Raw genomic sequence first — 26,823 nt, forward strand, 5'->3', positions numbered from 1 at the left:
ATTGATGACATACACATTTGTATCATGTGCACGCTCCTCATCAGTCTTAAGTGTTTCTAATTATCTCTCCCTCCTTTTTCTCTCACAGATCTCCTCAGCTTCTCTCCCTGTTTTACACTTAAATTTCCCAGAAAATAGAAATCTTTCCTAGGAACTCCCCTAAACATTTGCCTCTTCCTGCTTTCCTATAAATTTACTTGCACCTGTTTTTGCCTCCTTCTTCCTAAGTGACAGAGACATTTAATATGCACTAATTACCCCTCCTCCTGAGCATTTATTTTCTGTACTATACATCTTAATTTCCACTTTTTCTCCTTTTTTTATATGCTCAGTCTTTGTTTGCCATGTAAGTTTTACCTCTACAATAAAAATGTAAGCTCTTTGGAGGTGGTGCAGAGGTCTGTACTTTTGTTACATAGTTCTTTACATATTTCAGAATAGTTGGCATATAGTTGCAGTAAATTATATTACATATCTTTGCTGTTTCTTTCCTATAGAAACTCCTCACCTTGCTGTATTCTTAGTAATCTTTATGATTCTGGTATTTTGGTAATTGGTTTAAGCCTCTACTGTTATTTTCTGTTTTCATAAATCCATAAATCATGCCTTAAAACTTCAAGAAATCCTAGTCCTAACTGGTCCATTTAATGTAATTTTATTATGGTGCTGCATTAGAAAATGTTCTTTAGTATTTATCATGATTATTATTATTATGGAATACCATCAAGCAGACCGATGTATACATTATAGGAGTTCTGGAAGGAGAAGACAGAGAATGGACCAGAGAGATTATTTGAAGAGATAATGACTGAAACTTCCCAAATTTGAGGAAGATATGGATCTACAAATGCAAGAAGCTCAATGAACTTCAAATAGGAAAAACCCAAAGAGACTCCCAACAAGACACATTATAATAAAATTGTTGAAAGACAAAGAGAATCTTGAAAGCAAGCAAAGAAAAGTGACACATCATGTAGAAGGGATCCTCAGTAAGATTATCAGCAGATTTCTCAGCAGAAACCTGGGAGGCCAGAAGGCAGTGGGATAACATATTTAAAGTCCTAAAATAAAGAAAATGTCAACCAAGAATTCCATATCTAGCAAAACTGTCCTTTGAGAATGAAGGAGAAATTAAGACATTTCCAGATAAACAAAAGCTAGAGGAATTCATTACTAGTACATCTACCCTACAAGAAACTTAGACATGTTTAAGTTTTTAAGTGTAAATCTAAGTCTAAGATGTAAGAAACAATTAAAGAACACTTGTAAAGATAACTTCATAGGTAAATGTAAGAGCCAGTATTATTGTGGTTTTGATTTGGTTTATAACTTCTCTTTTTCCTGTATGATTTAAAGGCAAATGCACAAAAAGGAATGCACAGAAAAGGAATGAAGTGAATCAAAATAGTACACCACCAAAAAATCAGCCAAATACCAAAAAAGAGCAGTAATGGGGGAATTGAGGAATAAAAAACAGTAATAGGCATAGAAAACAAATAGCTAAATAGCAGAAGCCAATTGTTTTATATCAGTAATAACATTAAGTGGAAATATATTAAACTCTCCCATTAAAAGACAGAGATTGGCAGATTGAATAGAAAATCAGGATCCTTCTGTATGCTGTCTACTAGGTACTCACTTTAGATATAAGGGTACAAAGAGGTTGAAAGTAGATAGGTGGAAAAAGATGTTCCATGCAAATAGTAACCAAAAGAGAGCTGGGCTAGCTATGTTATTGTCAGATGAAATAGACTTTAAATTACAAAAGATTATAAGAGACAGAGAAGGATGTTATATATTGATAAAAAGCTCATTACTACAAGAATATATAACAATTATAAACAGATACACAACTAAAGGAGGAAACCAAGAATATATGAAACAAAAATGGACAGAATTGAAGGGAGAAATAGATAGTCCTACAATAGTAGTTGGAGACTTCAGTAGCCTACTTTCAATAATGGATAGACAAGTGAGACAGAAGATCAGTAAGGAAATAGAGAACTTGAGCAACACTATGAACTAATTAGATGTAACAGTTTTGTACAGAACACTCAACCCAACAAGAGCAGAACACACATTCTTCTCTAGTGCACATGGCACATTCCCCAAGATAGACTATATGTATTAGGCCACAAAACAAGTCTTAATAAATTTTAAAAGACTGAAATCATACGAAGTAACTTTTCCTGTCACAATGAAATGAAACTTTAAATCAACAAAAGAAGGAAAACTGGCAAATTCACAAATATGTGGAAATTAAGATGCTCTTAACCAGTGGGTCAGAGATGAAATCAGAAGGGAAATTAGAAAATACCTTGAGATGAATGAAAATGGAACATAACATACCAAAACTTATGGGATGCAGCAAAAGCAGTGCTAAGAGGAAAATTTATAGCTGTAAATACACACATTAAAAGAGAAGAAAGATCTCACATTAATAACCTAACTAATTCCTTAAGGAATTATTTTTTAAAAAAAACAGCAAATTAAACCCACAGCTAGCAGAAGGAAGGAAATTATAAAGATTAGGGTAAAGATAGATAAAATGGAGAATAGCAAAACAAATAGGGAAAATCAATGAAACCAAAAGTTGATTCTTTGAAAAGATCAACAAAATTGACAAATCTTTGATTGTTAGATTGATGAAGAAAAAAAGAGAAAAGACAAATTACTAAAATCAAAAATGGAAGTAGGATCATTACTACCAATTTTACAGAAATAAAAAAGATTATGAGAATACTATGAGTAGTTGTATGCCAACAAATTAGATAACCTGGATAAAGTGGACAAATTCCTTGAAACACACAATCAACCAAAACTGACTCAGGAAGAAATAGAAAATCTGAATAGACCTATAACTAGTAATGAGATTCAATTAAGTAATCAAAAATATTCCAATAAAGAAAATCCCTGGACCAAGTGGCTTGACTGGTGAATTCTACTGTAATGTTTAATTTTAGTGTCAACTGGACTGTTCACTGGGTGCCCACATTAAACATTATTCCTAGCTGTATCTGTGAGGGTGTTTCCTGATAAGACGAGCGTTTGAATTGGTCTGGTGGACTCACTAGATTGCCCACCCCAGTGTGAGTGGCATCACCCATCTCTTGAAGGACTGGATAGAACAAAAGGCAGAGCAAGGAGGAATTTGTCCCTTTTTCCTACCTCACTGTTGAGCTGGGACGTTTCATCTCACCTTCTCCTGCCCTTGGACTAGGATTTACACCATCAGCTCCCCTAGGTATCAGGCCTTCAGACTTGGACTGAATTATACCACTAGCTTTACGGGGTCTCCAGCTTGTGGACAGCAGATTATGGGACTTCTTAGCCTCCATAATCACACGAACCAGTTTGTCATAACAAGCCAATCAATCTCTCTCTCATTCTCTCATTCTCTCATTCTATGTGACCAGCCTTATCTTGATACCAAAGCCAAGCAAAGACACTACAAGAAAAGAAATCTACAGACCAATATCCCTGATGAATATAGATGCAAAAATCCTTAACAGAATACTAGCAAACCAAATTCAGCAGCATGTTAAAAGGATTACCAAGTGGGATTTATTCCCAGAATGCAAGGCTGGTTTGACATGTGAGTATCAATCAATATAACATGCCACATTGATAGAATAAAGGAAAAAAACCCATATGATCATCTCAATTAATACAGACAAGGCGTTTGACAAAATTCAGTGCCCTTTCATGATAAAACAAACAAACTGGGAATAGAAGGAATCTTCCTCAACATGATAAACACCATATATGCAAACCCCACAGCTAACAATGTACTTAATAGTGAAATACTGAAAACTTTTCCCCTAAGATAAGGAACAAGACAAGTATACCTGCTTTTACGACTTCTAATCAACCTAGTACAGGAGGTTTTAACCTGAGCAGTTAGGTAAGAAAAAGAAAGAAAAGCCACCAAATAGGAAAGGAAGAACTAAAATTATCTCTGTTCACAAATGACATGATCTTGTTTATAGAAAACCCTAAAGAATCTACAAAGAAACTGTTAGAACTAAGAACTTTGGCAAAATCACAGGATACAAAATCAACACACAAAAATCAGTTGCATTTCTATACACTAATGATGAACTATCTGAAAATGATATTAAGAAAACAGTCCCACTTACAATAGCATCAAAAAGAATAAAATACTTAGGAATAAAAATAACCAAGGAAGTGAGAGTCTTATATGTTGAAAACTACAAAACAGTGCTGAGGGAGTAGCCTGATGGTGTAGTGGTTAAGTTCGCATGTTACACTTCAGCTGCCTCAGGTTCGCAGGTTCGAATCTTGGGCACAGACCTACACACCAAAGCCATGCTGTGGTGGCATCCCACATACAAAATAGAGGAAGATTGGCACAGATGTTAGCTCAGGGCCAATCTTCACAAAACAAACAAAAAAACAACATTGCTGAAAGAAATTAAAGACAACACAAATAAATAGACATCCCATGTTCATAGATGGGAAGACAATATTGTTAAAATGTCCATACTACCCAAAGAAATCTACAAATTCAATGTGATCCCTATCTAAGTCCTATGGGCATTTTGCAGAAATAGAAAAACCCACCCTAATATTTGTATGAAATCTCAAGGGACCCCAAATAGCCAAAACAATTCAAAGAGGAAGAAAGTTGGAGGGCTCACACTTCCTGATTTCAAAATTTGCTACAAAACTACAGTAATCAAAACACTATGGAACTGGTATAAAGACAAACATAGAGACCAATGGAATACAATCTAGAACTCAAAGATAAACCCTCATGTATGTGGTAAATTGATTTTCAGCAAATGTTCCAAGACCATTTGATGGGGAAAGGACAGTCTTTTCAGCAAAAGATGCTTGGAAAACTGGATATCCACATGCAAAAGAATGAAGTTGGACCCTTACCTTATACCATATACAAATATTAATTCAAAATGGATCAAAGACCTAATTGTAAGACGTAAAACTATAAAACTTTTAGAAGAAGACATGGGGGGAGACCTTCATTACATTGGATTTGACAGTGCTTTCTTGGATATGACACCAAAAGCACAAGCAATAAAAGAAAAAAGTAGATAAATTAGAGTTCATAAAAATTTAAAGCTTTTGGGCATGAAAGAACTCTATCAACAGAATGAAAAGACAATCCACAGAATGGGAAAAATATTTACAAATCATATATCTGATAAGGGATTAATATCCAGAATAAATAAAGAACTTCTGCAACTCAACAACAATAAAGACAATTTGAAAAATGGGCAAAGGATTTGAATAGACGTGTCTCCAAAGGAATGATCAATAAGCACATGGAAATATGCTCAATATCATTAGTCATTAGGGAAATACAATTCAAAACCACAATTAGATACCACTTCACACCTTTTAGGATAGCTGTTATATTATATTAAAACAAAATAACAAAGTGGTGATTGAGTACGTGGAGAAGTTGTAACCCTTGTGCATTGCTGGGAGGAATGTAAAGTGATATTTTACAGAAAACCATTTGGTGTTTCCTCAGAAAGCTAGACTTAGGATTACCATATGATCCAGTAGTAGTACTCCTACGTATATATCCAAAGGAATTGAAAGCTGAGACTCGAACAGGTGTTTGTACGTGCGTGTTCATAGCAGCATTGTTCACAACAGCCAGAAGATGGAAACAACCCAAGTGCCTATCACTGATGAATGGATAAGCCAATGGATAAGTTATATACGTGCTGTGGAATATTATTCAGCCATGAAAAGGAATGACGGTGTGACACAGGCCACAACGTAGAAAGACCTTGAAAACATTATGCTAAATGAAGGAGGCCAGACACAGAAGGACAAAATATATGATTCACTTATATGAAAAGTCCAGAATGGGCAAATTCAAAGGGACAGGTAGTATATTAGAGATTACTAGGGTCTAGGGGCTGGGGGGAGTGAAGAGTTATTGTTTAATGGTTGTGGGATTTCTGTTTGGCTTGATGAAAAAGTTTTGAAATAGGTAACAGTGATGACTGCACAACATTGTGAATGTAATTAGTGCCACTGAATTGTATAACTAAAAATGGTTAAAATGGCAAATTTTTTGTTGTATCTATTTTAACCATAATTTAAAAAAATTAATAATGTAACACACCAAAAGCCTTTCAATTATACACTTTAAATAGGTAAATTGTATGTTTTCTTTATTTACATGAATATTTCTTTATTTACATTATATCTCGATAAAGCTGTTAAAAAAAGCATGCATACTATATGATGTCATTCATTAAAGTTCACAGTCAGGCTAAATCGACAGTGTTCGAAGTCAGGAAGTAGTTGCCTTTGTAGATGAAGGAGGTGATGTTGGAAGGGAGCGTGCTGGAGGCTCCTGGGGTTGGCAATGTTCCGTTTCTTGAACTGCAGGGTAGCTACACGAGTGTTCACTTTATGACAATTTGTTGAGCTGTATAGTTATGTTTTGTGTACTTTTCCATACATATTATACTTCACAATAAAAGATTTAAAAATTAAAGGAAAAAGACAATATGAACAAAGAAAAGCAGCTGCCCCACCCCGAGGGGAGCCATTTGGAAAAATAGGATGAGGGGCATTTTAATTGTCATGATGATGGGGAAGCACTATGAGCATCAGGGGGTGGCCACCAAGGATGGGAAGCGTTCAGGAATGTGTAGAGGACGTGTACAGTGAATTGTGTCACCCAAAATGCCAAGAGTACCTTCCACCAAATGCTGCATTAGGACACTGTAATAGTATGATTTCATTACTGAGATTTAATCTTAAAATTCCAAAATCTTTTCTCTGGGGCCGTTTGGTGTATTCAGGGAAGCAGTTTTTGGTCTGCCTCAGGAGTACCAACCTGGCTGCTGCCGTTTCTGGTAGCTGGAAGGGGCTGGGGCCAAGGATCTTGTTGTTCCAGAAGCAGACTCTCTATTTCGTTCTTCAGTTTTCATTCCAGCACCTCGAACCAGCCTGAGCGCCTGAGCAGCTGCCAAGGGTGCACAGAGTAGGGGCCCAGCTGCTCCTTAGTCGGATTCCCAGTCTGTCTTCCTTTGTGTGGTTCTGTGCCTTACTTGCTACGTGCTCATTGCTGGGGATGCAGATTCTTGGCGTTTCTGGTGATTTTCAGGAAGATCTGTGTGCTTCTCTTCAGTCTGCCCTTTGTGAGCACTTGAGTCTCACCTTTCTTTGCCCTGCTCAAGTCAGTTTCCATTTCCTTCCTTCATCATCCATCATTTGTATGTTGTTTTATATGGTTTGAGTTTTATCTGAGATGGAGTTTATCTGTCCCATTCCTTTTGGTTTTGGGGGGTTAATTTCCAGAAAAGACATTGTGAGGTAAGGGGTCTTTACTCTACCATTTTAAAACCAGAAATCATGACTCTCTTTCTAGTGCTTACTTATTCCACATATGGAGATAACAATTCTTCCCTGTGGTAATTTTCAAACCACATCCTTCATTGCTTTCTGGAAGTGTGAAATAAGGGATTTATAACGGGATATTACCCTAGTAAATCCTGTTGGGAGAATAACCTTAGACATAGCTCTTAACCTTGCCTGGGTTTGTTTCCTTCTCCATTAAGTTGAGTGGGTAGAAGGAATTGCTACTTGAGGCCACTTCTATTTCTAAAATTCCGTAATTCTATAACTTAAATAGTTGCAGATTTACAATACTTAAAACTTTTAGTACAGTTCTGTATTCGTTATACTGTGCTAGGCAATTTATAAGCAATTTGCTGGAATTTTTTGTTGTTGCATTATTTTAAATCACTGTATCTTAAATGTGCTCTCTGTAAAATAGTATTTTTCTTTATTGTGAGAATTTAGGAGAGAAGTAGGCATTCCATCAAGAAATAAATTTAGTTTATTATTTCTAAACTATATTCTGTTGGTAAAACAGAAATGAAAGAGACAATCCAAAACAATTAGCCTTGTTTATTTACTTTGATGTAGAACTTTCTTGTCCTATATTAATAATGCCTAGGCTTTCTCCAGTTACTGAAAGTAACAATAGGGACATGGCAGTTTAATTCTTTAATAAAATACATTTATCTCATGTCCTAAATTGTTCCTTCGTTACATTTATTATACATGGAAGTTTATCAACTATTATAATGCATAAAATCTTTTTATGATCATACAGATCACATCAATGCCCAGTTATCTGTGCTAATGAAGTAAGCAGTGTCACAGATAATGTGTAGTTATTATCAACTAGAATTAATAACCCAGAATGTCACCTGACCCTTTGTTAACATTGAGTCACTGAGCTCTGTTCTTCCTCTCTTCACTGGGCTACGTTAGTGATTGAAAAGACCATGAGGATGCATGCACACTACTTAACCAACTACTCTAGTAGCTATTTATTGAATTTCCCAATAGGTGGCATTCATGAATAAGGCTTTCTTGAAGAAAAAAAAAGTGGTTTTAATAATTAATGTTTATTGTTTACATGTTATTTAATTCTCACAACAATCCTCTGAAGTGGACGCTATTATTATCCCCATTTTATAGAGGAGGAAACAGAGGCACAAGTTTAAGTAATTTATGAGGTTCACAGAATTAATAGGTTGGCAAACTAAAAATTATAATCCTGGGGCCAGCCTGGTGGCGCAGGGGTTAAATTCTCACATTCCGCTTTGGTGGCCCAGGGTTTGCTGGTTCAGATCCCGGGTGCGGACTTAGCACTGCTTGGCAAGCCATGCTGTGGTAGGCGTCCCACATATAATGTAGAGGAAGATGGGCATGGAGGTTAGCTCAGGGCCAGTCTTCCTCAGCAAAAAAGAGGAGGATTGGCAGCAGATGTTAGCTCAGGATGAATCTTACTCAAAAAAAAAAAAGAAATTACAATCCCAACCTTGAAGGAAATAATCAAGATGTGTATTTGAATACACCAAGGAAGAGGAATTAAAAATGAATAGTCATCCAGTAGGTATCAGGCATCATGCCAGGTCCTGAGTATACAAAGACTATCCTGCTCTTGGGAATTTATAGTTTAATAAGGCCTTCGGAAACATAAATAATAATACAGTATAGTAAATGCAGTGCTAAAGAGATTGAGAGTGTTAGGAGAGTACAGAGAACAGTCTGGTCCAGCCTGGCAAGGTGGAGTGTCAAGAGGTTGGAGTGAGCCTCCTAGTAGAAGTGATGGTGCCTGCAAAGACCAGGAGTCTAGAAAATGTAGTGAATGCAGGGAGCTCCGTGCTCCTGTTTGGATTTGCCATGGCGTGAACTGTTAGGCAGAGCATGGTGAAGACAACTTGGAGAAGCAGAAAAATGACTGCAGTGGTTGAGCTGGATTAGGATCTTAGATTTATCATGTAGTTGAGGGAGAGGCAATGGGTTTTAAGGAGAAAACTAATATGGTTAGATATGTATTTTATTTAGATCACAGTGGCTGGCTGTGTAGGCGGTGGATTGGAGGTTAAGTAACTTGCCCAAGTAGCAGGGCTGGAATTTAAATCCAGGTCCGTCTGATTCCAAAGCTGGTAAGTTTGCCATCCAACTGAGTAGGAACCAAGGCTATCTGTCTTTGAAGCCATCAGGTGAATTGAAAGGAGATTCTAAAAGGAAGTGAAAAGAGTGTTAAATTATTTCCTAGTCTTATTTCTTCAAATCTTATTTTTCTTAGATTTTTTTTTTTTGAGGAAGATTAGCCCTGAGTTAACTGCTGCCAATCCTCTTCTTTTTGCTGAGGAAGCCTGGCCCTGAGCTAACATCCGTGCCCATATTCCTCCACTTTATATGTGGGACGCCTACCACAGCATGGCGTGCCAAGTGGTGCCATGTCTGCACCCGGAATCCAAACCGGCGAACCCCAGGCTGCCGAAGCAGAACGTGCAAAGTTAACCACTGTGCCACCAGGCCGACCCCCTTTCTTAGATATTTTTAACAGTAGTCTTTAGAAGTCTTGGTTGTGGTTATTTAGATAAGAAATTCATGTCTTTTTAGGGGGAAAAAAAGGGGGATGAATAGAATTCTTTTTTACTCCCTCTTTAGCTGAAGCCTAATTGTTCAAACACAAGGTCAGAAATTGCCTCCTGGGACTAAATTTGCAAGCCTGAGCCTAAATTTCTAAGCTATGGATACTAAGCCTAAGTATAAGACTATGGCAAAAGTAATGATAATGTTTAAAATAGAATGCAGTGGTCTTCAACCAAAAGAGTTTAAGTGTTTGTCATAAGAACATCTAAATAAAGGCGTGAACTAGATTGAAGGACTCTTAAATTTAAATTTCCTAATATAAATATGGCAGGTAGTAATGAAGGAAATTGTATATGTGCTATTTACAGTAATAAAGATGATCTAATCAAAGGTCAAAAAGTAATTGAAAGACAGTACAGATACATAGCTTTATAAAACTGTTTGACTATCAGGGTTTTTTTTGTTTCATCTCTAATTTCATATAATTTATTTCCTTTATAGGCCTACGCAAGTTAAATGGCAGCTGATGGTAGCTAGTTGTTTTAGAAGAAGTGGTAAATGCTTTAATTTTATTCGTTTTTTAGTATGGTGTGCTTCTTTCTGTCTTTTAGATAATTATGCCTATGTGTTTCAATTGCATATTTGTTTATTAAAACATTAACTTTTTATAACTACACATTTGAAGCATTGTATGAAAAACATAATAGTTACTACATACAGAAAATAATTATGCTTACAAAGTAGGTCTTAATTGTGTATTTCAATACCACTGTTAAAAACAGATTCATTTTCACATTTAGTCATTTTCATAAGTTAGCCACAGAAAAATGGCCATTCTGTACACATTAGTTTATATTTCTATTTTCTGCTCACCTAATTCTAAATGTTCTTGCATGCTCTGCCAAATTCATGGTACTACCTCAGACCTGACAAGCCTGTGGAAGCCCAGAACTGGAGCAACTGGGACTATTTTTTTTATACCAAATGTCATTAGATATCTTCGTTTGTGTTTTCAATAGCTGCTTTTATTACATCCTGTACTGCTGACACTTGTCCTAAGTATAGAGATGTTAATAGTTTTGGACTGTGAAATGAATGATACTGTTCAAATATCAGAGATAAAGCAGGGAGATAAATGTTAACAAATTTGTTATCCTTCTTGTACAGCATATAAATGATCCAGGAAAAGAAATTCTTCCATCTAAAGGAAACACAAATTGTGAAAGTGTTAACAGTATGTTCCCACGCAGTTTTATAGGTTTCTTTACCTCTGTGAGCTCCTTCAGAATGGCATCAGAATACATACTCAGTGTAGTCCTCACTTCAGGGGTTGATCTGTAATGTTACTGTATTTCCTACTGGATATGCAGCATAATTGTACCATAGACATTTTATTTATATCAGTGTGAGTTCTGAATTGCCTCTGTTCATTTCAATGTCATATATAAAGTGTACATATATATACAAGATATTCTGTATAATTTAAAGACATAAACCTTCTTGAGTTATTGAAGGGCAGGTTAGACGAGAAGCTAACATTTATTGAGAACCTGCTATGTGCTAGATGCTTCCTATCTTTATTTCATTTAATTCTCACAGCAACTCTTAGAGGGTTAGCATAGCCATCCCTCTTGTACAGTAAGACCCAAAGAGATTCATAACTTGTTTACTGAGATTTTAGCAAAGATTTTTGAACCAAACTTCATTTTCTTATTCTGTGCTGGTATGTGAAGCTAAATTATTTTATTACAAAAGAAAACACTTTAAACTTTCTTAATGTTTCAAAATGAAAACTACAAAAAAGTTATTTTTATCTGTTCCAATTAAGTGAATGACATTCAAATTAATATTAGTCTATCACTTAAATAATTTTTAAATTTGTCAGTTCATCTGAAATAACATTAAGTTTTAGGAAATTGAACTGATCTTAATTTTTTGCTGCTACCATATTTATTTTAAGAAGTGGAGCTAAGTTTCAACCATCACCCCTTTTCTTCTGCTCTAACCTCTTTTCAAATTTATTTTATCTGTACATTTTCTTCCGGAAGTTGTATTAAGAATGATTATATATGCTTGTGGCAAACATGAAAATCTTCCTATTAAACCAATTAAATCGTACCAGTATTTTGGATTAAAATTAATATTTTGCTGAATCTTATTATTCTATAATCTGCTAGTGTGTTTTTTTTTTCTTTTTTACTTATAGGTAACTACCAAAAAGCGTTAGATACTTACAAAGATATTCACAGAAAATTTCCAGAAAATGTTGAATGTAAGTGAGATTACATTTTGTAACTTTGATGGTATAGATTCTCACATTTTATGTCCTAATATATAATGATTACCCCTGCTACAGTAATTGCATACATAGATACCAACCTATAATTTGTGGTACATATGTTTTCTTTTTATATTTTTTTGCTGAGGAAGATTTGCCCTGAGCTAACAGCTGTGTCAGTCTTCCTCTCTTTGGTATGTAGGATGCCACCACAGCATGGCTTGATGAGTGGTATGGGTCCACGCCTTGGATCCAAACCTGTGAACCTGGGCCACCAAAGCAGAGTGCACTGAACTTAACCACTATGCCCCCGGGCTGGCCCGAGAAAAGACATTTTAAACTATATTTAGTATACAACTTTTTGAGGTTGAAAAAATACTTTTAGAGTTTATGAAAATAGAATACTAGTAATCTTTCTGATACTGATAGCAAATGAATTTTGATGTTACTTTAATTTTAAAACAGTATATTGATGTTACTTATTTCCCTTTTGTAAAGTTAACTTTGTAGAAAATATTCAGTTATTCCCCATCTTCTTGTACAATGAATTTGATGCAATTTAAAGTTATAATATACAGCATTATGGCAATAACCACAATAGAATCAGAATGAAGAAAAATACAAAATAACTATATTCATATGTCGCATATTCCCACTAAACTATATATTTGGCCCTGAATAGCCTTGTGGCTAAAGAAAAGAGATAAAGTACAATCCATTGTATAATCTTTACTATTTATGAAGAAATAAAAAGCAATTCCAGGGGCCAGCCCCATGGCAGAGTGGTTGTGTTCGTGCGCTCTGCTGGGGGTTTCCTGGACGCTGACATGGCACCGCTCATTAGGCCATGCTGAGGTGACATTCCACATGCCACAGCTAGAAGGACCCACAACTAAAAATATACAACTATGTACCAGGGGCTTTGGGGAGAAAAAGGAAAAATAAAATCTTTAAAAAAAAAAATCCTTGGGAAGAAGAAAAATTTTTCCAACTTTTAATTCATTCATGTTGAGACACTGAGAGACATGGTAGGTAAGGTTGTTAAAAAATATAGTAGCTACTTGCTTTAAAACATCCCTACAGCAAATAAAATAACATTCGAAAAGACTGTTTTTAATTTTGTCCGTCAGTGACAATGAACACAGAACAACACATTTGAATTCAGTAAAAATAATCTTTTTCTGAGCCAAGTTTTCCAGTGGCCCAGCCTGATCCAGGGTTAGAGGGGTGCTGCACGGTCCTGATCCCGGGGTTAGAGGGGTGCTGCACGGTCCTGGTCCCGGGGTTAGAGGGGTGCTGCACGGTCCTGGTCCCGGGGTTAGAGGGGTGCTGCACGGTCCTGATCCAGGGGTTAGAGGCGTGCTGCACGGTCCTGGTCCAGGGGTTAGAGGGGTGCTGCATGGTCCTGATCCCGGGGTTAGAGGGGTGCTGCACGGTCCTGGTCCCGGGGTTAGAGGGATGCTGCACGGTCCTGATCCCAGGGTTAGAGGGGTGCTGCACGGTCCTGGTCCAGGGGTTAGAGGGGTGCTGCACGGTCCTGGTCCCGGGGTTAGAGGGGTGCTGCATGGTCCTGATCCCAGGGTTAGAGGGGTGCTGCATGGTCCTGATCCCGGGGTTAGAGGGGTGCTGCACGGTCCTGGTCCAGGGGTTAGAGGCATGCTGCACGGTCCTGGTCCAGGGGTTAGAGGGGTGCTGCACGGTCCTTCATTGGTATTTTCTCAGTTTGGCTTTTGTGGAAGCCCAACAGCAGGTAGCCCCGAGTTATGGCCTTAGGTAGTAGCTTAGGAGCAAGGAGTTTCCTCATGTGGATTAGAGGTAGATCCATTAGTTTACAGGAGTAGTTTCCAAAGGCCAGTCAGGCAGGGAACAGGCTACTTGGAAATTGCTTGTAAAACTTTTTAAAAGTACATATTTTGGGGGCCAGCCCTGTGGCTGAATGGTTAAGTTCGTGCACTCCGCTTCAGCTGCTCAGGGTTTTGCTGGTTCGGACCCTGGGCGCGGACATGGCACTGCTCGTCAGGCCATGCTGAGCTGGCATCCCATATAGCACAGCCAGAAGGACCTGCGATGAGAATATACACCTATGTAGTCAGGAGGCTTTGGGGAGAAAGAAAACAAAAAAAGAACATTGGCAACAGATGTTAGCTCAGGTGCCAATCTTTAAAAAAAAAACAAAAAACGATTCATTTCACTGAATGCAATTTTTTTTAAAAGTACGTATTTCTAGCCCTACCTACAGAGAATCTCATTTAGGTTTGCATTTCCCCCAGATGCCTAACTTTTTGCATTTCCTATTTCTTTTTTAAAAGCTTTTTATGTGATTCTTAATCTCGGTCACATTAGGGAACTGGTACTTTAGAGGTTAAATGAGAGATGGCAGTAATATGTCTCTTTGCAAAAGAAGCAACTCAGATGTCTGCTAGGCAAAAGTTTCTCGGCATCGGCACCATTGACATTTGGGATTGATAATTCTGCGTTGTGGGAGGCCATCCTGTGCATAAAATGTTTTAGCAGCAGCCTTGGCCTCCACCCACTAGATGCAGGGAGCATACCGCTCCCCACTTATGAAAAGTCCTCAGACATTGCCAAATGCCCCCTGGGGGCCAGAATTACTGCCAGTTGAAACTACTGCAGTAGCCATACCTCCTCTGCATCGGACCAGGAAAGGGAATATTTCCAAGCGAGGCCAAATTTCCTTCTTTATTTAAAGAGAATTTTTCTCTAAAAATCCACGCCACAAGGAAGGTCTAAGATGACTTTGGCCTGGATAATTTTCACAATAAGTGTAATCAATAGTCTACATTAACTACAATAGTCCCCCTTTATCTGTGGGGGATATGTTCCAAGACCCCCAGTGGATGCCTGAGACAATGGATAGTACCGAACCCTATATAGACTATATTTTTTCCTATACATACATACCTATAATAAAGTTTAATTTATAAGTTAGGCACAGTAACAGATTAACAACAATAACTAATAATAAAATAGAACAATTACAACAATATACTCTGGTAAAACTTACCATAGATCTTAACCTCAGCGTACAATTTTTTTCTTTCCTTGTTAAGTTGAGAACTTTCACCTTTCTACTTGAAGGAAGCACTTTATGGCTTCTCTTTGGCATATCTGAATTGCTAGCATCACTACTCTTGCACTTTGGGGCCATTATTAAGTAAAGTAAGGGTGACTTGAATACAAGCACTGTGATACCGTGACAGTCGATCTGGTAACTGAGACAGTTACTAAATGACTGCCGGGTGGGGAGCGTGTACAGCGTGGATCACTGGACAGAGGGATGATTCGCGTCTCAAGTGGGATGGAGTAGGATGGCGCGAGATTTCATCACACTACTCAGAATAGTGTGCGATTTAAAACTTATGAATTGTTTATTTCTGGAATTTTCCATTTAATAATTTTTGACCACAGTTGACTATGGGTAACTGAAACCGTGGAAAGTGAAACTGTGGATAAAAGGGGACTACTCTACAGTCATGGAAAAAACGTTTGCACCTGTGGAATGTCTGGTTTTGAGCAGAGTAGTTTTCTGGCAAACCCAACAGGATACTTTAGTCTTAAAATATATTCTTCATTTATCAAACATCGATCTGCACTGTCCAGTTACAGATGACATGCTAAATTTCAGAGGACATCTACGAAAAAAATGATTTTTATTTTACATTAAATATTCCTAAGCCACTCTTTCTAAGGATGGGTATATAAGAGAAATAGTTTTGTATTATTTGTAGAAGATATAAATTGCCTTCTTATTATGAATTATTAAGACAGATGTATACATAGGCAATTTATATAGTAATGTGTGACATTTTAAATTATTTTAGTACTGTTACTTTTGCAGTACATTAATGGTCATGAATTGGTCATTAATTTACAAATTCTTATAGAGCAGCTGCTGTGTTGGTACACAGCACTGTTCCAGCACTACGGATGTAGCAGAAAACAAAACAGACAAAACCCTCGGTCTCACAAAGCTTGAATTCCAGTAGGAAGAGAAAGACAATAAACAAATATATAATATGTCGGTAGTCATAAGTGCTGTAAAGGAAAAGCAGTTAAGGAGATAAAGAATATGGGAAGGGCTCTGATTGTAGATGGTCTGGTCTCACCTGAGGGCAGGGCAGGTGGAGCCCCTTTCAAGGAAGTCAGTTCCCCCAGGGCAGAGAATACAAAATATAGTTATTTTTCAAGAGAGAAACAAACACTGTTTGTGAGCATCACTCCTACCTGTGTCTCAAAAGACTGAGTTTATAGATTTGTTGTACTTTCAACACTGCGCATAAATACTTTTCTAAGTATTTTTTTCGCAATTTAGGTCTGCGTTTCTTGGTTCGTCTCTGCACAGATATTGGATTAAAAGAAGTTCAAGAATATGCAACAAAACTCAAGAGATTGGAAAAAATGAAAGAAATAAGGGAACAGGTATCTTATATGGGCCGAAAACTGCTGTCTGCTATTTTCCAAAACGTCAGCCTTCTGTAGTTCAACTGAGTGATGTTGGGGGTTTCTATCAGTAAAGGAAAGTTGAAATTTTTTTCTGCTCTGGCATAAAAGGAAGAATAACTAAAATCCTAGCTTTAGGACAAAAGTCTGTCAAAAACAAGTTCTCAGTAGGAGGAAGCACAATGGATTCTGTATAGTCTGTAGTGGATAGTTACTAATAGACAAACAATTGTAACTTTCCACAATACAAAATAACTTAGAGATTAACTTATAGACTTGATTTTAATTGGAGAGTCCTGTGGCCATGGAACCTAAGAAGCAATTACTTGTATATAACAACAGTACTTTTTTCTTTAAGCTGTTTCAGTATACAGTAGAGCATGGCTATGGGAATACTATTAATATACTTGGAGGCATTTTAAGTATGTTTCTGTGTTCCGTGCAGTATGTAGAATAACAATGTTCTTATTTTTACTTCTTTAAAAGAATAATTTCTCTTAACTTTGAACCTAGAATATTTAGAAATTAAACATGATTTTTGAGTTTCTGCCTTTCATAGAAAGAAAATATATTCTTTAAGCTTAGGCTTTTTCAAGAATTTAATTATCTTGGATAATTAGATCTAAATTCCATATTTCCTTTCAAAATGTGGTTATCTTGCTTTTGCTTTAAGATGTGATCTGATTTTGTTTTTCAAAGTATCAGTTATAAAAGGATTATGAATATAACATAGATATTTACTTTCAAAATTCTTAAAATGTCAAGTTGGTATTTAAATACCATGCTAGGGCATGTAGTTAAAACCTACTGTGAAGACCAGTTTAATACCATGTACCAATTGCTAATTAAATTAGATAACCTGTGTGAAAGCTTTGTAAAATGTAAACTAGTATAAATGGAAGTTTAAATTATCATAAGTGTCATCATAATCACTATTAAATTTGTTTCATTAAGAAGAATAAAAAAGAAGTATATGTTTCTAACTAAGAACATTCTTTGGAACTCAAAATTAGTTATGTAAAGTTACCTAGTATAGAACCATGGATGCACGTGGAAAGAGTTAAATTCTTAAGACTTCATAAGTTTAAGCATCAGTAGTTTGAGTTAATTATACTGAACAAAATGAATACAGATTATGAATACAGATTATGGATCATGCATAATACACTGCTTGCAACTTATAACCCCAAACAGAAAAATTGGTATATGCATTACTGTCTCTGATTTGGTAGACTTCCAGGGTTGACCCCTTTTAAACAATAAGTAGTGGCCTTCTGATTCCCTGGGAATTTCCTTACAGCTAGTTCACAAGGGATCTTAACTCAAGCTTTAGGACACATTGAGTCCAAGGAATTCCTGGAAAATGAACTTGAGGGTTAAAGACTAAAATAGTCCCCCTTAAAAGACATTCAGAATTACTTTTACACACTTTTCTTATAGTTTACTGTTTAATTTTCCCATTTACTAAGTTGTATCTTAGTTGAACCGTTACAGATATCGTTCTCTCCTTTTGGTCTTTACAGGGCTTCGCTTTTACATTTGCTTCCTCTCTCCTTTTGAATTTTGCTCTCCTTATCCTCTTTTCTTTATTAAATTCTCTCTATATATGGTTAAACTCTTTTTTTTTCATCTGACTACTATGGACTAATATTCATATGGAATAATGAATTTAACTATTATAAATGAATATATGAATGTCATTGACTACTTTTCCTTTCTAATCACTATTCAGTCTTTTAATTCCTCTTCCATTAAAATATTTATATATTCATCAAGATAGTCAACTTTTGTCTCTTTCTCTCGTAGACCTTGGTTTTAATCCTTATGTGGTACTCACCACAGTAACTCCCTGATGGCTTAGGTTAGAATACTTTAGCAAGCTCATATGAATTACCATTGATGTGTTTAGATTATCCAATGTTTATCTCACCTCTTTACCCAAGTTATTAATGTCTCACTGTGCTTGAGCAGTGCCTCTTTTGGTAATATTTTATCACTGCTTTCATTGTACTCTGTATAAAACCCACTGTCATTTGGATATCTTCTCTTATTTTATGTTCTCCCTAATATCTTTCCCTCAAACATTGTTATTCCTTAATCTTTCTTTTTTTCTTCTTCTCCCCAAAACCCCCCAGTACATAGTTGTATATTCTAATTGTAGGTCCATCTGGTTCTTCTATGTGGGATGCTGCCTCAGCATTGCTGGTGGTCCCATGTCTGCGCCCAGGATCTCACCAGTGAACCCCTGGGCCGTAGAAGCAGAGCGCGTAGACTCAACCAGTCGGCCATGGGGCTGGCGCCCTTAATCTTTCTTTAGATTTACAATCACAGCATTTTCTTGCCAATTTCTTTGAAATTCATTTCTCTATTACTCTTCAGTACTCCGCATTAAATCTTACATCAAAGAAACATTTTCTTGATGTTTTCTCACTTATGTTTTGCTTGTAAACACAAAGTGGAGGGGAAAAGTTAGTGGAAAAGAAAGATCTTAAGAAGAAGAAAAGACGCTTAAAGAGAAAGAATTCTAATATATCTGGGAGCTAACTTCTCAGTTAATTGTTGCGTCTCCCATTTCAGTTTGTCTGTCTTAGATTGTAAAGCCATGAGGCAGGGCATTCTGTTTTCTGGCTTGTGTAGTGCCTAAAACACTATTAGTTATGAAACAAAATATAATTAATAAACTTCTGAATAAAGGATGCTCTCCTTTTCTAAATTTGAACTTAAAACTTCTTACTTTTTCTGTATGTTTCTTGTGTAGAATCTGTCCCAATGAAAAAACTTAACATTTTTCCTACGTAAGTGGAATTTCTCATAAAATCATTAACGCCTGCATAATACCATGTTGTACAGATGTGTATTGATTTCTTTAAACATTTCCAAATTGTTAGACAGTCATGTTTCTTTCTTATAGTTGGTAACTTTCTGTGATCTAATTTGCAGGTGTTTCTTTCTAAAGCTCTGTTGACCTCTGTGATTATTTGTAGGAGAGCTCTTCCATATTGCTGACTTGAGACATTTTGTGAAATAGCCATGTTATTGAAACGAGGGCTATTTATAGAGAATCACATCCAGCCTTTACCTGGAGCTATTAGAAAGAATACAAAATCGACCCCCAGTCTTTATGTCTTCCTTTCCCCCGAAAGTGCTGATAATTGCAGAAGTTTGACAGCAGGAAGGAAAAGGAGAAATAAAGAGCCTGGATAACCTGTTCCTGAATGATGTTGACAGTCTTCATGTTTCTGGTTACAGTTTTCCAATTAATTCTACTTTATTACATCTGCTTAATTGGACATTAATAATTATAACAGCTAACATTTATTGATTGCATGGTAAGTGCAGGCACTATTCTAAGCACTTTACACAAATTAACTAATTTAATCATTGCAAGAATCCTGTGGTCTTGGATATGGTTTTATTATTACTCTTTTTTACAGATGAGAAAACTGAGTCCCATGGTTGCTAAGTAACTTTCTGCAAGTCACACAGCTATTGGGAGAAGACCTAGGATTCAGATCCAGGCAGGCTGGCTCCCAAGTCCAGGCTCCTGACTACTGTGCTTATGAATACTACCTTATGAACAGTAGAGAAAGAAGATGATGCAGTTAATAATTACCTGTTGATGTATATTCCTTACTTACTCTGCATCCAGAAAACTTGGTAACTCATACCATGAATTAGGTTAAGATGGACCTTGCCGTCAGCTCAGCATGATTCGATTAGGAGTTATGGTGTCAGAAGAGTGCTATTCAAGTGTGGCTTGTCGCCCAGCGGAGCCTCAGAATCACTTGGTGCTTCTTAGACTTACACTCCAGACCTGCACAAACCCTCCCCTAGTGTTAAAATCTCTGGGTATGGAGTCCAAGAACCTTTGTGTTTGTTATTTTAAACAAATCCTCTAGGTAATTTTTATATTCACTAACTTTGAGAAGAACTCGAGTTTAAGCTCCCGAAGAGTCACCTTGCAAATGATTAAATACCAGCTCAGGATATGGGATCTGATTTAAGTTGGGGGTGGGGGGTGGGGGAGTAGATGTAAAATGAATCAGGCCATGAATTTTTAAAAATTGTTTAAAAATTTAAAAGGACTTGTATAGACCTAAGAAAGATAAATTAATTCAGGTTTATGTGGGTCAGGATAATGTATCTCCCTGAGCCCCTAACTCCTATTTTAAGATATTAGAACTGGAAGTTTATTTATGTGGACAGATTTTTCAGAGAAACTCTTTCTGGAGCTGTTGTGGGAAAAAATACTGTTCTCCCCTTTGTGCTCAGGGGACCTATATTCCTGAGTAATTAGAAAACTTTGCAGGGGCCGGCCCCATGGCTGAGTGGTTAAGTTCGCATGCTCCACTTGCATGGCCCAGGGTTGGGTGTGGACATGGCACTGCTCATTAGGCCATGTTCAGGTGGCGTCCCACATAGCAGAACTAGAAGGACCCACAACTAAAATACATAACTATGTACTGGGGGAATTTGGGGTGAAAAAGCAGGGAAAAAAAGGAAAACTTTGCACATTGTGTATTTATTAGTGCCAGCAATAAGCAGTTCCAGGTACAGGGCTCTTCGCCAGGCAAGAAAGAGTCACTCTGCCATGTCTGGACACTATGAGCCCCGGAGCAGCGTGAGTTAGCCCCTGGCTGGCACTGTGAGCCCCTTAGCAAAGGTGTTTTGTAAGAGATATTTTGCATTTCTGCTTCACTGAACACAAAAAACATTAGCTGCAAGGAATTCTGTCAAACTTGATAGTATGGCTGGAAAAGAGCAAAATGGGAAGAGCAGGAATTGCAGACTGAGTATTTTAAATATGAAGAGGAAGAGAAAAATACTAGCCAAAATACCAAAGATGATTAGAGGACAAAAGGAAACTATTAGGAGGTAAAAGAAAATGGATAAAGAAATAATTTGCAAAATATAGAAAGTTTTAGTTGCTAGTCCAAAAATAGAAGTATATTAGTAATTCACACCATTTTTAAAATCGAATTTCTAAATTTTCAAAATACTCAAATAAAGGATGCTGCCCTGGAGGGAAGAGGCGGAGCAAAATGGCAGGGTGAGCTGACCTGGGATTCTCTCCCCTCCAAAATACAACAAAAGATTGGAAGAACTGAATTTCAGAGAATAAACATAATGCCAGCTCGTTAGAGACCTACAATACCAAGAAGGCGGAGATCATAAACTTTGCTCACACCCTCGGAGGCGCTGGAACGGTAGGAGAGAACATCGCTCCCTCCCCTAGAGTCTGCGATCGCTGCAGCACGTGGGTCGGGAAGGAGCGGGGGAGGGGCAACGCGACCGGGGGATCATCCAGGACTCCTGCCGCTGGTTCAGTGGAGACCCGCTGACGGGGGGGGGGGGCGGGGGGGGGGGAAGCTTCCGTCCACGGGGACCCCATAAATCAAGGCCTTGGGAAACCAGAGAACAGGACTGATCTGAACCCAGACCGGAGCGCGTGAGTAACAGCCCCTCCCCCTGGGCAAAGCCAGTGGGCGCAGCCATCTTGCCCCGAAGGCGGAGAGCTAACACGCCGCTCTCGACCCCCATCTAGTGGCAACAGGCTGTAACTGCAACTGAATTCTACCACCATGAGAAAAAACCGCTCCTCTACCATCCAGCAATTTATAAAAGCCCCAGACCAGAAGGAAAACAATAAAAACATAGAATTAAGTCCTGAGGACTTGGAATTAGGTAAACTAAGTGATAATGAGTTCAGAGCAGCTATAATCAAAAAACTCAATGAGGTAGAGAGAAAGATAGAGAAACAAGCCGAGTTCTGGAGTTACTTCACAAAAGAGATTGAAATCATAAAGAAAAATCAAACAGAATTACTTGAGATGAAAAACACAATGGACCAGATAAAACAGAATACAGATTCCCTGAATACCCGTGTAGACAACATAGAGGAGCAAATTAGCATAATCGAAGATAGACAGGCTGAATGGTGCCAGACAGAGGAAGAAAGAGAACTAAGAATTTAAAAAAATGAGGAAAATCTCCAAGAGATCATGGATTCAATGAGGAGTAAGAACATAAGGATCATAGGAATTCCCGAGAATATGGAAAAGGAAAATGGAGCAGAAAGTGTGCTTAACGAAATTATTGAAGAGAACTTCCCAAATCTAGGGATCGATGGAAAAATGTGTGTAGAGGAGGGTTTTAGATCTCCTAGATTTGTCAATGTAAAAAGAGCTACCCCAAGGCACATAGTAGTAAAGTTGGCCAAAAGGAATAAGGAGAGAATACTCGGAAGTAAGGAAAAAAAAGAGAATAACCTATAAAGGAGCCCCTATCAGACTGTCAACGGATTTCTCTACAGAAACCCTACAAGCTAGGAGAGAATGGAGTGACATATTCAAAGCTTTAAAGGATAAAAATCTTCAGCCAAGAATACTCTATCCAGCAAGAATTTCCTTCAGATATGAGGGAGAAATTAAATCTTTTCCAGACAAACAAAAGTTTAGGGAATTTGTAACTAAAAGCCCTCCACTACAAGAAATCCTCAAGAAGGCTCTCATACCTGAAAAAAGGAAAAAGGGAGAAAGGGGACACAATCCACAGACTAGGGAGACTGATAGATAGAACCAGAACAGGATAGCAAATATTCAATTATAGCATTAGGGTAAAGGTAAGGAAATTACCAAAACAAGGATGATCTTAGCACTCTAACTACCAATTAATAAAACAAGTTGGAATAAAAAATGAAAATAATTATTTAGGAGGGGAAGAGCAAAGGGTCTAAATCAGTATTGGTCAAGTAAGTAAGAGACCACCAGAGAATAGACTATATTATACATGAGATTCTAAATACAAACTTCAAGGTAGACACTAAAATAAAGTACAGAACAGAGTCACAAATCATAAATAAGGAAAAATCTAAGAAACCCAGCATAAGAAATTGCAGTATTAAATGGGTAGTCTAAAGCACACAGGAAAAGAAATGCAGGAAAACAAGATAATGAGCGACAGATTGACAGCACTAAGTCCACATGCATCAATAATCACTCTCAATGTGAACGGATTGAACTCTCCAATAAAAAGACACAGAGTGGCAAAATGGATTAAAGAACAAGATCCAACAATTTGTTGCCTCCAGGAAACACACCTCAGCCCCAAGGACAAACACAGATTCAGGGTGAAGGGCTGGAGGACAATACTTCAAGCAAATAGCAAGGAAAAAAAGGCAGGTGTTGCAATTCTCATATCAGACCAACTGGATTTCAAAATAAGACAGGTAAAGAGAGACACAGAAGGACAATATATAATGATCAAACGGACACTTCATCAAGAAGAAATAACGCTTATAAATATCTATGCACCCAACACAGGAGCACCAAGATTCATAAAGCAACTATTAACAGACCTAAAGGAAGATGTTAAAAACAACACAATAATAGTAGGGGACCTCAACACCCCACGCACATCAACTGACAGATCATCCAGACAGAAAATCAACAAGGAAATAGTGGAGCTAAATGAAAAACTAAAACAATTGGACTTAATAGACATATATAGATCACTTCACCCTGAAAGAGCTGAATACACATTCTTCTCAAGTGCACATGGAACATTCTCTAGGATAGACCATATGTTGGGAAACAAGGCAAGCCTCTAAAAATTTAAAAAAATTGAAAGAATAACAAGCATCTTCTCAGATGATAGTGCTATAAGGCTAGAAATTAATTACAAGAAAAAAGCTGAGAAAGGCACAAAGATGTGGAGACTAAACAACACACTACGGAACAAGCAATGGATCATTGAAGAAATTAAAGAAGAAATAAAAAAATACCTGGAAACAAATGAAAATGATAGCATGCCATACCAATGCATATGGGATACAGCAAAAGCTGTATTAAGAGGAAAATTCATCGCAATACGGGCACATCTTAACAAACAAGAAAAATCCCAAATAAGCAACCTTAAAGCACACCTAACTGAACTAGAGAAAAAAGAACAAAGTCAGCAGAAGGAGAGAAATAACAAAAATCAGAGCAGAAATAAATACTGTTGAAACAAAAAAGGCAGTAGAAATGATCAGTGAGACAAAGAGCTGGTTTTTTGAGAAGATAAATAAAATTGACAAACCACTAGCCAGACTTACAAAGAAAAAAAGGGAGAAAGCTCAAATAAACAAAATCAGAAATGAGCGAGGAGAAATAACAACAGACTCTGCAGAAATACAACAGATTATAAGAGAATACTACCAAAAACTATATGCCAACAGAATGGATAACCTAGAGGAAATGGATAAATTTTTGGACTCCTACAATCTCCCAAAACTCACTCAAGAAGAGGCAGACAATTTGAACAGACCAATCACAAGGAAAGAGATTGAAACAGCAATCAAAAACATCCCAAAGAATAAAACCTCAGGACCAGATGGCTTTCCTGGGGAATTCTACCAAACTTTCAGAGAGGATTTAGTACCTATCCTTTTCAAGCTATTCCAAAAAATTAGGGAAGATGGAACACTTCCTAACACATTCTATGAGGCCAACATCATGCTGATACCAAAACCTGACAAGGACACCACGAAAAAAGAGAACTACAGGCCAATATCACTGATGAACATAGATGCAAAAATTCTAAACAAAATTTTGGCAACCAGAATTCAGCAATTCATCAAAAGAATCATACATCATGATCAGGTGGGATTCATACCAGGGACACAGGGATGGTTCAACATCCGCAAATCAATCAACGTGATACACCACCTCAACAAACTGAGGAATAAAAACCACATGATCATCTCAATAGATGCAGAGAAGGCATTTGACAAGATCCAACAGCCATTTATGATAAAAACTCTGAACAAAATGGGCATAGAAGGAAACTACCTCAACATAATAAAGGCCATATACGACAAACCCATAGCCAACATCATACTCAATGGGTAAAAACTGAATGCCATCCCCCTGAAAACAGGAAGGAGACAAGGATGCCCTCTATCCCCACTCTTATTTAACATAGTACTGGAGGTCCTGGCCAGAGCAATCAGGCAAGAAAAAGGAATAAAAGGAATCCAAATAGGGAGGGAAGAAGTGAAACTCTTGCTGTTTGCAGACGACATGATCTTATATATAGAAAACCCCAAAGAATCCATTGGAAAACTGTTAGAAGTAATCAACAACTACAGCAAAGTTGCAGGGTATAAAATCAATTTGCATAAATCAGTAGCATTTCTATACTCCAGTAATGAACCAACAGAAAAAGAACTCAAGAATACAATACCATTCACAATCGCAACAAAAAGAATAAAATACCTTGGGGTAAATTTAACCAAGGAAGTGAAGGACCTATATAATGAAAATTACAAGGCCTTTCTGAGAGAATTGGATGACGACATAAGGAGATGGAAAGACATTCCATGTACATGGACTGGAAGAATAAACATAATTAAAATGTCCATTCTACCTAAAGCAATCTACAGATTCAACGCCATCCCAATCAGAATCCCAATGACATTCTTTACAGAATTAGAACAAAGAATCCTAAAATTCATATGGGGCAAGAAAAGACCCCAAATCTCTAAAGCAATCCTGAGAAAAAAGAACAAAACGGGAGGCATCACAATCCCTGACTTCAAAACGTACTACAAAGCTACGGTAATCAAAACAGCATGGTACTGGTACAAAAACAGGTGCACAGATCAATGGAACAGAATTGAAAGCCCAGAAATAAAACCACACATCTATGGACAGCTTATCTTTGACAAAGGAGCTGAGGGCATACAATGGAGAAAAGAAAGTCTTTTCAACAAATGGTGATGGGAAAACTGGAAAGCCACATATAAAAGAATGAAAATTGACCATTCTTTTTCACCATTCACCAAAATAAACTCAAAATTGATCAAAGACCTAAAGGTGAGACCTGAAACCATAAGGCTTCTGGAAGAAAACATAGGCAGTACACTCTTTGACATCAGTACTAAAAGGATCTTTTCAGACACCATGCCTTCTCAGACGAAGGGAAACAATAGAAAGAATAAACAAATGGGACTTCATCAGATTAAAGAGCTTGTTCAAAGCAAATGAAAACAGGATTGAAACAGAAAAACAACCCACTAACTGGGAAAAAATATTTGCAAGTCTTATATCTGACAAAGGCTTAATATCCATAATATATAAAGAACTCTCGCAACTCAACAACAAAACATCAAACAACCCAATCAAAAAATG

General features: G+C 37.2%; 1 protein-coding gene across 6 annotated transcripts in view; it reads left to right on the forward strand.

Annotated features, from left to right (window-relative positions):
- IFT88 (intraflagellar transport 88) overlaps positions 1–26,823 on the forward strand; it is a 135,562-nt gene that overhangs the window by 78,260 nt on the left and 30,479 nt on the right. For 5 of the 6 annotated variants that reach the window (XM_070577828.1, XM_070577831.1, XM_070577830.1 and 2 more), the window contains 3 exons: positions 10,414–10,466; positions 12,119–12,184; positions 16,524–16,630. In XM_070577828.1, the coding sequence (XP_070433929.1) occupies positions 10,414–10,466; positions 12,119–12,184; positions 16,524–16,630 (226 nt within the window). Of the gene's footprint in view, positions 1–750; positions 2,666–10,413; positions 10,467–12,118; positions 12,185–16,523; positions 16,631–26,823 lie in introns of those variants that run through there. The other variant, XM_070577833.1, reaches the window with a different exon arrangement.

Source organism: Equus przewalskii, chromosome 16 (genome assembly GCF_037783145.1).
Source record: "Equus przewalskii isolate Varuska chromosome 16, EquPr2, whole genome shotgun sequence".
Lineage (NCBI taxonomy): Eukaryota > Metazoa > Chordata > Mammalia > Perissodactyla > Equidae > Equus > Equus przewalskii.